The sequence below is a fragment of the Paralichthys olivaceus genome, chromosome 10, assembly GCF_024713975.1.
Source record: "Paralichthys olivaceus isolate ysfri-2021 chromosome 10, ASM2471397v2, whole genome shotgun sequence".
NCBI lineage: Eukaryota > Metazoa > Chordata > Actinopteri > Pleuronectiformes > Paralichthyidae > Paralichthys > Paralichthys olivaceus.
Window position 1 is genome coordinate 9312076 of NC_091102.1, and position 11399 is coordinate 9323474.

The 11399-nt window shown below is 40.8% G+C and overlaps 1 protein-coding gene across 3 annotated transcripts; it reads right to left on the reverse strand.

Moving 5' to 3' along the window:
* Positions 1 to 1260: 1260 nt before the first annotated feature.
* egfl6 (EGF-like-domain, multiple 6) lies at positions 1261 to 10842 on the reverse strand. Of its 3 annotated transcripts, XM_020089860.2 has the most exons (13): positions 10634 to 10842; positions 9261 to 9367; positions 8844 to 8936; positions 8524 to 8643; positions 8292 to 8411; positions 7050 to 7184; positions 6840 to 6962; positions 6344 to 6406; positions 4223 to 4483; positions 2934 to 3008; positions 2749 to 2844; positions 2389 to 2651; positions 1261 to 1953 (listed from the first exon to the last, which is right to left on the reverse strand). In XM_020089860.2, exons 1-13 carry the CDS (start codon positions 10705 to 10707, stop codon positions 1846 to 1848), a joined length of 1638 nt encoding a protein of 545 aa, XP_019945419.1. In that variant the 5' UTR covers positions 10708 to 10842; the 3' UTR covers positions 1261 to 1845. The 3 variants fall into 3 exon arrangements, with proteins under 3 accessions (XP_019945419.1, XP_019945420.1, XP_019945421.1); XM_020089861.2 differs by lacking the exon at positions 6344 to 6406; XM_020089862.2 differs by lacking the exons at positions 6344 to 6406; positions 6840 to 6962.
* Positions 10843 to 11399: the final 557 nt, after the last annotated feature.

Below are 11399 nucleotides of genomic sequence, written 5' to 3' on the forward strand. Positions count from 1 at the left end.
AAATAATCCACACTCCTTTAATTGAAGGTTCAGTGTGTAAGATTTAGGTGAAAGGGATATATTGGCAGATTGAATATGAAATAATCCTAGTGATGTTTAGATAAATGTGTAATCATCGAATGGGCCCTTCATATTTAAATACTTGATATGTACATCAGGAGTGGGGCCCCTCTGCAGAGGCTGCCGTGTTACATAATTTGAGTTTTTATGACAACTGAACCTTTAAGATAAATTACCTCTCCCACCAAAAAAAAAAATGCATTCAAAACCCCACTTAAGTAAAAGTACACATGCACTATCATCCAGAGATATGCAAATGTCAGCAATAAAAGTATTAGTTCTGCTGTAAAATGAATCCTTCTGTCTAAAATCCTGTGTTATTAGTTTCTTAATACTGGTGCATTCCAACTTAAGCAGCATTTTATTGTTGTCCCTGTTCAAGATGGAAATGGTTTTAACTGTTTTATGTTTAATGGTGGTTTGGTCCAGTGGTTCCTAACCTGAAGGTCTCGTCCAAAGGGTCACCAGATCTATATGAGGGAATGTAAGGAGATTAATGGAAATGAATTAAGGGCCAATGGTCTGTATTTAAATAGCACTTATCTAGTCTTGATGACCACTCAAAGTGCATGTGTACTTTTTGGATTATCATTATGTTTAGTGATTTCATAACATCATGATTTAGTTAGAATGAACCTCCCCCCTTTTAATATACATAGGTCTATTATTATGAAACACACTTATTCACTTTGAGTTTGCATCAACTACTCTATATACTATATCAAGTTTCTATAATAAAACACCACTGTTGATATATATGAATTCAGTAAGATGATCTAAATCGGTGGTTCCCAAACTGGGGGTTAGGGGACATCCTGAGACACAGGATGTAAGTTGATTTCCAGAAATCTAATACAATTTAGGGACATTTCTCTCGATCATATATTAGCCATACATGTTCCAAAGCTGAAACATACTAGTTACATTTAAAATAAAACCACACAAATAATCAGCCTTCTGATTTTCTTTTTCTCCATGTGACCCCCTGAGGTGATTATGCCAGATTAGTGACATTATCAGTTACACCAGGTCAGTTTACATCACCACAGTGCACATCAGTGTTTTTTTTTTGTGTGAACTCGCTCAAATAAATATCTCTTGGGATAATAGGGGCTAGGTTATTTTGGGGATCAGGGGCTGACAATTTTGGGAACCTCTAATTGGGCATAATATGAAAAACAAAAAGAGTGGTAGACAGGATTAGAAAAACAATCAGTTTTAATGTAATAGTATAGTATGATATGAAAGCAAAATTTACAGCAATTATGCACTGATATGTTTTATCATTTGAACTATCGAGCCTTCAAAAAAGTTATTCATCAAAGATTTAAGCAAACATTTCACTTAAGAAATTCACATTACATGTTACCGATTATTTTCAGTTAACTTCAGCAATACAGTATAGCATAAACACACCACAGGACTAAGCACAATACTGTTAAACATAACTAACATACTGAGTTTGCATTTCCACCTTTTCCTGAGATCTGAGTTATCTGTACTGTAAGAGACTACTTTGAAAACCACAGTACAGATAATGACAGGGTGTGCTGATGTAGCAGCATGGTGACATAGTAAACATGCATGCACTGATTGCACATAATCTCCTCTTGAGAACATGTGTCTGTATCTTTGTGTGGATGTCCTGAGGCTATGACGAGCAAGAACACTGAGAAAAAAAAACTCCACAACCGGGAGACCATAATGTGGACACGATACAGGAATCTTTGACGTGTGTCATTTTGAGGAGATTCTCAAATTGTTGGTTTTAAAAGGTGGAGATTCCTAAAAGAGCGGGCTGACGTCGTCCTGACAGGGCCCTGAGGTCAGCACAACATTGTCCAGCCCGATCTCTCCTCCGACACCTGTGCCACGCTGAGCTTCGAAGATAATCTGAAAGACATCCAAAGGTACAATTACAACTCTAGTTTGCTCAACATGGAATTAATAGAAAAGTAACAGAAGTACTGCATATTTCTGGTATATCTACCTCTTTTGTATGATAGTTATTATTATTATTAGGCTGGATTTTATATAAAACTAGGCCTCAAAGTTTGAAATGTGTCAGATTTTCCCAGTAAAATCCCCCAGCACTCTTTAGCTTTATTAGGCAAAAGCAATCAAACCTTCACCTGTTTCATACAAACTTGGGCATGCACATAACTACAACTTATTGACATGCTGTTTATCCTAGTTATGCACCAAGTAGCAGGCACTTTCAAACTTTCTTCAGACATTTTTGAGCCACAAATATTGTTATTATCAGTAACTACTGCCTTTGTTTGACAATGTTGTGTCTATGATATGTCTAATGAAATGAGTACTCACAGATCCTGGGGCCTCTTCTTTCCAGGCAACGGTGAGGAGCTCTGTCTGCCAGCCCTGGTCTTTGCTGTGGCTCTGCTCCCACACTGGGTAAGCATTGTTATCCAGCAGCACCTTGAGAGAGCCCACGTTGCGTCCCACCACACGGTAGTCAAAGTTGAGGCAGAAGCTGCCCTGCTGCACCCGGTCATTGAGAAGCAACTTCAGCTTGGCCATATCCTCCTTCTCCCCGAGGAGCCCGCTCAAAGCCATGTAGTACTCTGCACCTGAGAGAAGTGAAAGTAGCTCTGATAAAAAAACTGCATCTGACTGAGCAAAATAATTCATCTTATATTTGAAAACAAAGTATCTTGGTCTTATTACCAGTATCATGGTAGGCTACACTCCAGTCCATCTCATCAACTTTGTCTTGGACCCACTCACATGCTCCCTGGTCAAAGTTGCAATCCATGATAAATTCTACAAGGTAAAAAGACAGGAGCACAACAGCAAATTAATCATGCACACAGTCATTACAAAACAATGGCTCATAAACACAATTTCATTACCTTCCTGAACTTGTGCTATTTGGATTTCCTTGACTTCTGTGGCTGGGCCGAAAACGGATTCAAAGTCCTCTGATACTGTGATTAGAAGAAAATCAGTGTGAATAAATTAATTTAAGCAAAAAGATTGCCAATCAAACATGACAGTTAATGAAAAAAGGTAGGCACAGCTGCACCAGGATAACACTTCACACTTTTTGTCCATGAATTCCTGACAAAATATGTGATCTTAAAAAAAACCCCATCCATAATTATGCAGCAAAGAGATTTTCCCCAATGAAACAAAAGCCTGAAAGGGGCTTTTAACCAACAGGTGTGGACGTGCCCTGCTGTCACTCATGTCTCAAGATGGAACTACAACTTAAGGATACAGCCTCCCCCCCAAGCCTTTTAAAGCTCTTTCAGTGAACCAGCCCCATGGCAAGCAGCCTTTGACGAGTGACAGCTGGGGTTATTTAACCTGCTCACCCAGGGTGAGCTAGTGATAGAGAGGTCGCGAATGCTGATGACAGACTCTCCAACTAACAGTCAAGTGTGTTTGCACAACAGCTGTTTTGGGGAGAACATAATAAAAGGCTCGGGGGCTTCGTAACCTCCCTCCCTTCCTCCTCCTCCTCCCAGGAGATGGGAAGCAGGCCCTGGATGACTTGTATCCCTGGGCTCTCACATACCGACAGAGTAACATTCCTCCCTGGAGGTGATGGATGTCTTGGGGCCTGTCTCCTCTTGCTGGTTCCTAAACACACTCTGTGTTTTCCATAAAGATCCAGAGTGATGGTAACTACATTTATGGGGTGTTTCAGTGCATACCACTGAATAGTCACACTGCCCACTCTACACTTTTTATCTGATGAAAGTGTGTGAATCTCTAACCAGAACGAGCAAACACGCAAAGGTGAAAATGCCATGTGTTGGGACCATCAATTCTATTTTATATTACAGGGTTCTTTTAGTCTTTGCATTTTTTCTTTTGATTTAACCAAAGATTCCATGTAAAGAAAGATCGACCCTACCAGAGTGGGTATAAACTGATATATCCTGGCTTTATGTCCATGCCACCAAAACTGGAAATGTGCAATGTTGTAAGTAAGCTTTCCAAGAAGAGATCTACTATATAGATCTACTATTTTATTCTTATCTCAGCTGCCTACTGGAAAGATGATTATTGTGATCAGATGCTGACACAAGAACAAAGTCTCTATAGAAACACTCTTTGTTTTTGTCCATAATGCATTGCAGACCAGCCAGAATACTAGAAAAAGAATTATTATAGCAAGGCAGCCACTCTTAACTGAAAACATCTCCTCTTGGATTGAGCTGGTTGTCTTCGTCTTCCTCCTCATCCTCCTCGTCTTCCTCCTGCTCTTCATCAGGAAATTCTTCCTGTCGTCTCCCCTCTGTCTGGCTGCCAATGTAGACCTCTCCATCATAGTCGAATGGCTGCTGGCGGATCTTAGGGGGTGACGTTGCGACTGGTTCAGGGATAATGTTTTTGATTTCCTCGTCCAGGTTACCTCCCAAAGTCCCGGGCCTCTTTTGGGAGTCTGGGATGGCTGCAGGCAGGATGAGGAAGCATATTAGACAGGTGGAACTGCAATCACGAGTGGGAAATACAGTATTTTATGCTTCAGGTGCATATGTTGTTTATTGTCATGTATTTTGCAGCTGCTGGTCTTGATAATATCTTCCTTGCAGTTACTTACCAGTTTATTTGTGAAATACATTGCATTTCCACTGCAGATAGCAAACTATAGAACATGCTAAAACAATAGATGGGAACATCCTTTTCCATGCAGATGCATGACTGACATTCGTTGTTCGTAACTTAAATTTAAACACACAAGCATTTAGTCACATACAGTGCATTCAGACAGTGTCAGACCCCTTCGCCTTTACTCACTCTATTATGTTGGTTCCTTATGGTTAAAATTTTTGAAAGTTTCTTAATCAATTATCACTCAATGCCTCATAATAAATTGAAAACAGAGTTTCAGAAATATTAGCAAATGTGTTAGAAAGGAAAAACTGACATATCACAGTGACATAAGAATTCAGACCCTACTCCACGCTAAGTTGAAACACCTTTGGCACTGACTGTGGCCTCAAGCGGTCTTGGGTATGGTGTGCCACGTTTTGGATGCTTGCATTCAGAAATTCTCTGCATTTATTCTCTGTATATCACCCCAAACCATGTTGTGTTGGATGAGAACCGGTAGACAGTCATCATCAAGTCTGTCCAGAGATGTGATCAAATCAGCACTCTGGCTTGGCCACTCAAATTCACAGAGTTATCCCTTAGCTACTCCTGCATCGTCTAAAGGTGAATCTTTGGCCCAGTGTGGGATCTTGTGTTCTCTGGTCCAAGTTTTCATCAAGGATATCTCTGTACTTTGCTCTGATTAGCTTTCCCTCAACCCTCAAGCCTCTCTGTTGTCCACCATGCTCAACCCTTGGATTGCTGTTGGGTAGGTAATGAGCAGTGTCTGGTTTCTTCCAGACATGATGCTGAGAAACAACTGGTTCCATCAAAGCAGAGAATCCTGCTTCCCATGGTCTGAGAGTCTTTTAGGTGCTTTCATGTCTCTCACGGAGAGGTTTCCATCTGTACTCTCTGGACACCTTCAAGCCCAGATTGGTGGAGTGTCGCACTGATGGTTGTGCTTCTGGAAGTTTTTCCAATCTCTGGAGTTTAGCCAGAGTGACCATTGAGTACTGAGGCCAATACACATTTGAAATGTACACATTTTGGCCAGAGAAGACCAGGGTCTCAAGAGGTTAAATGTTTGGAACTCCCTATACCAATCAGTCAGAACTGAAGAAGCTTTTCGGATCACGAACTGTCTTCAAGAACTTCAAGCATTTCTCTTTATAATCTGGATTACTGAGAATCTGTACTGACACATCAAGAGAAACGAGAGGCTCATTGGCTACAAGCCAGTAGACAGTCAGATTTCCGCTTAGCCTCAGGTTCGACTTTTAACGTTACTGCGATTAAAAGGCTGAAACACCTGATGACGTGTAACAAGGTACAATTGAAGATTATTATTGTTTTAAATCGCAACCAGTCTTACAGAGCTCAAACGTGATGGTTAAACAATTGTTCCTGATCGTCTGAAAACATATGTCAATGTGATATTTCAGTTTTTCCTTTTTAATACATTTCCAAAATGTGCAACGAGTGAAGGGGTCTGCATATTTTCTTTATGTTCTGCACTTTAAGGGTCATGCTGAAGATTCTAGTTCTCACATCAAGCCTGTGTGTGCTGTGGACAAACAACATGTTCAGCCATGAGCAAGCGAGAGTCAGGGGAGGTGTTCTTAAAGATAACTGAGAGGAAGGGATGAATGGGGATGGGGTTGCAGGGCAGGGAGTGAGCAGCTGAAGCAGGGTCTCGGATTCCACTCAGTCTCACCATTGAGGAAATCATCTGCACTGCCTTTGTCTCCATCCCATGACTTCTGATAAAATGGCTTGACTACAAAACATAAAGGCATCTTCATTCATTCTGAAATCTGGTCTCTGCTTTTATGTGATTTGGCTACATTAGGCTTCACCTGTTATCATCTGGACCTAGTTCAAAGAGCACAGCACAGCCTGTCTTTCCCCTTCTTTTTCAGTTGGCTGGCTACCATACAGTTTCATATATTTACACAGGTGTGTTTTTAATCTGTGACTCCTCATTGATAACATCTGTGAAGAGGAGTAGAATCAGGAAAGCAGGAAACAGCCCTTGGCAGGACTGTTATTTACCGGTGTTTAAAGAGTCCAAATGAAATATGGGGCTGTAAAAATCACTCCTGACCTATCTGACTGGCTGCTCTCATCTTGTTTTTTAGACGCGCTTTAGTACCTAGTGAAAGAAACCTCTAAAATTAATTAAGTTCTATGAAACAGATCTCGGATCTCACCAGAGCATTCAAAGCCATTGCCCCTGAAGCCAGACTTGCACCTGCACTTGTGGGATCCTTGAGTGTTCAGACAGACAGCGTGGTGGCTGCACTTGTGGGTGCCGGCTTCACACTCATCGTTGTCTGGAATTTAGAAGAAGCCTATTTGTACCTCAAGGAGCAGAACTGATCACGAAAATGATTTCCCCTTAATGAATTTGTATACCTTACCTACACAATCATATTTGCCGTCAACATATTTCAGATCGTAGCCATCCTGGCACTTGCAGTAGTAGCTGCCAAAGGTATTGACACATTGTCTGTTGTATGGGCAGAGGTTCTTCCCGGTAACACATTCATCAATATCTGCAGGGACACACAACAGGGCAGGATTTTGTATGACATGTCACAAAAATCACTGAATATTAATGGAATTTTTAATATTTTTGTAAAGGTTTACTTTATTCTCATTATTCTGAATCCTTGACACCTCCTGCTGACTCTTGTCTTGGTTGGGGTGTAACCAGCTGTGTGTTTCCTCTAATTCATATGGAATTATCGGCTACTCTTTTTTCATCTGCCAGCAGGGAGCGTCTCTATCCCTGTGTAGTGAAAATGATCCCTCACTGGCTTCTCACTTTCCAACACTACTAATTAGCTTGATGTGGTGCCTAGTTCAGCTGGAAGTACTCTTCTCATTATGTGCAGCTCTGAGGTTTTGATTTTGTGGATAAATCATAGCTCTCACCATTAATGATGCTTTTGAAAATGCCATATAGTCATACTAGCCTATTAGTATTTTGATGAGTAAATATACCAGTATATTTTAATTATGTCATATTATTTTGCTTTTTTATGTCTATCTAATATGCATGGTTTCACATGTTTGTACAGAAACGTAATGTCGGTGCCCGCAGCTAGTTGGAGGTCTATCACATCAACTGCAGATTATATGACATTTTGCTAAGGTTCAAATTTGTATTTTAGAAATATTAAAGATAGTATTCCATCTTGGATAGACTAGACATGTGTCTGTATCACGACAATCTATTATTTGTCTATTGTGGCGCATGTGTGTCTGAGAAAAATCTCATTGGTGCATTTTCAGAGTCAAAGTATATTTTTGCTTTGTGTCTACTTTCAGTGAGTTAGATCCATAGTCATCATGAAATTAAACTATTATATTACTTCCCCTGTGTGATTACTATGTCAGACTGGCTCTGTCACAGCTCAAGCACTTTTGTGGACAGAAAAATAATTTAATTGCATCCATTTGATTTACAAGCCAAGCATGCCAAAGCCACATAGTAAAAACTGTATAGGATTTTTCCAGCACATTATGAGATAAAGGATATTTCTACATCTGTTTTTTTATTTCCTACATCTTGCTTACGCTTATTCCTTTTGGAATATTTGAGGTTTTTCTTGCGCAACATCAAAAAAAACATTCAATCACTGTTAGTGGTCGCTCACCAACACAAGTCCTCTCATCGTGCCCAAGTTGAAGCCCCCCAGATGGGCAGAGGCAGCGAATCTCCCCCTGAACTTCCTCACAACCGTACTGACAGTGAGCAAGAGAGCAGGTTCTGGAATCTACAATCATGGGCACAAACCAAAAAACACACATTTACAAATATGCAAATTTCACTAACTGTTTACAACTGCAACTCAAGGGAAGTACGGATCGTAGCAAAGTGAAACTTACTGGCACAAGATCCGTCAGGCATCAACGTGTATCCATTGAGACAGTAGCACTTGTAACTGCCATAAGTGTTCATGCAACGATGTTCACAGGGACGAGGTTTCAAGCCACACTCATTTGAATCTGGAAATAAGAGTCATCTTCATCTACTTGGCCACAAACACCATCTTTTCTAAAGGTCAAACTCGTAACTTAACCTTAACACAAATTTAAGACTTTCTTAAAAGCATACCTAAAGCAAGTTATGAGGCCGAAATTCGATCACCCTGTACCCAGTTTGACCCAAGTTTTCCGGACCCTCTTCACTGACCCCAATCACTCACCTTGATTACACGTCTTTCCAGTGTATCCTGGGAAGCACTTGCATTTGTTGGGGCCAACACACTCTCCGTGCTTGCAGCCGTGGTCACACTGAGCTGGTAAAACATTTAACGTGGAAAATACCATCAGAAATATCAGTGGTTTTGAGGATGATGGACTGTAGTCAAACCACACATTCAATTATGCAGGAAAGGTTTTTCAATCTAGATGTGGGATTTCCTCCACATTTTCTCGGTTAGGAAAATATCTCTCATGAAAAGAGCAATTGTTTGACCACATAGTATTGTGGGAGCAGATTTAGACTTTTCCCTCTGTCTTTCCTGTTTGTTTGCAAAATGGAATGCAAATATAATGGTTGGTGTTCTTATATTAAAACTGTAATCTACTGATTGTAAATCAGTCTTTGAATCAATCCTTACCCTCACACTGCCCTTTACTGTTTTTCTTCCAGCCATAGCAACACTCCAGTCTCCCACCATAGCGACACACACCTGGTTGGTTTCCAGTAAGGACTTGTCGGTAGTGCCTTTGTAGAGGAAGAGAGAGAGTACAAGGTAAGATATGTGATTTCTCTGTCTCAGCAGTATTTATAACCCAACCTGGTAATGCGCAGAACATTAAATAGCAAATCTGAAAATAAACCCTAATTACAATGAAACATGAGTTCAGGTTATTCCAAATTCATGTTGGTTTTGCTTTCAAGCTGCCAAATTGAGGCTTCCAAGCATCCGTTTCTAATTAACGGCACCAATGGTGGTGTGGTGTGAAAAAAACAAACAACCTAAATAAAGAGTCCCCTCACATGCTCCCATATAAAAGTAGGACTCCCTGTGAAGCAACAGCCATCTGACAGGATGTTGGCAACAGATGGAGAAAAACACACTAATCAGACATTTCCTGTGTTGCACATTGATACCCATTGGACGACTCTGTTTCCTCTGTTTAACTTCATCTGACTCTTGTTACCGGAATCAGATGATAATCTACTGTAAAGTTATTCTCAGTTGTGGTTTAAATAACCTACCGTATAGTATATAGAGATTACATTGCATGTGCATATTTTTAACCTGTCAATTAGATTAAAATGCTAATGTTTAAATAAGTAAATGGATGCCGGAATAACACATCCAAATCTAATATTACAGTTTTCAGCATCTTCGATCACACTCAGTTCCAGGCTCTAATATTCCAGATGTTAAGGTGTCGCAGGGGCAGCATCCTAAAAGCAGCCTCGGCTCCAGTGGGACTGATGGAATCTGAAACCTGGTAGAAATCAACCAGAATAGCTCGGAGAAGAGGGACTCTAAGTGTGACAGGTGCTCTTCAGTTATTTACAGTTGCTGTGCTGCATTTAGCTGACACACTGTCTTAGCTCCCATGGTACGGCAGCAGTGTGTACTTACCTTTAAAACAACAGTCTTCCCTGTAACGGTTTAAAGCACATAATTCAGTGCAAAGTAGGGAGGTTCACCTTAATCATTAAGCTGCACTTAGAATAACAGTATGTGGAGGAACATGACGTTAAAGTGGTAGTTATCCTTTTTTTGGCAACAGGAAGTGGGTCAGATTGCACATCAGCCAATACCATAGGTAGCATTTTTGTTTTGTTAGTGATATCAGAACATTTCAGGCTTATTGCAATGTGATAGTAACTTTATAGCACACAGGAATCTCTCTGACATTACATCTTTTTGACTATTAACTAAGCACATTTTTAAGTAAAGATTACACCTGTTGCAGACCCACACCATGCAACTTTAAAAAACTCACTGGCTTAATTTCATCGACTTACCTATGGGCTCCTGTGCTACCAGAGGAGATGTAGATGAGCAGGAGAACAGCACTGACCAAGGCGAATGGCTGCATGTCTGTGACTGTGAGCAGCCGGAGCGCTTTGTTTCCCAAGGGGCTGACTTTGGTCGCTGTGAGTTCTGACTACTCCTCCTGGGGGCTTACGCTCTAAAATGCTTATAGACGGGAACAGGTCTCAGTTGAGCCTCTACTCAAGGCACGCCGGATTTCATGTATTTCCAGAGCACAAAGTCAAAGTCTCCTCAAAGGAAGAAAAAAACAATCTTGCTCTCTTCATGCAGCAGTCACTCGCAGTGTCCCATAATTTTCCACTTCTCCCTATGTAAATTTCCAGAGGTGGGTTGAAATGAAACTGCACTGAGAGGGATAGGTTGTGACTTTTGAAGGTAGGAGTGTGTTTGAAAGGGGGGTGGGGATTTCGTTTAGGGGTGCTGCTCTCCTTCACTGAAACCTTATACTGGACCACATGTTACTCTTCCTGTGAATCACCAGCAGGAAAAATCACAAGATGCAAATGTGAAATGCAGGATAATTAGATTTTCTCTCTTCTCTGAATTATCATAAGCTTTACATGCATCTGTTCGAAAGGCTGCCTATACCCGTGTACTTTTTGGATAATTAGCTCTTATCGGCTAATTGCTGAACTCAGACGTGCACAGGCCTGTCATTAGCAGCTGCAGAGCTCTTTGATGTCTTACTCACAGGTATACCTGTGCACATAAAGCTTTGCTCCCTCACATGTGCTA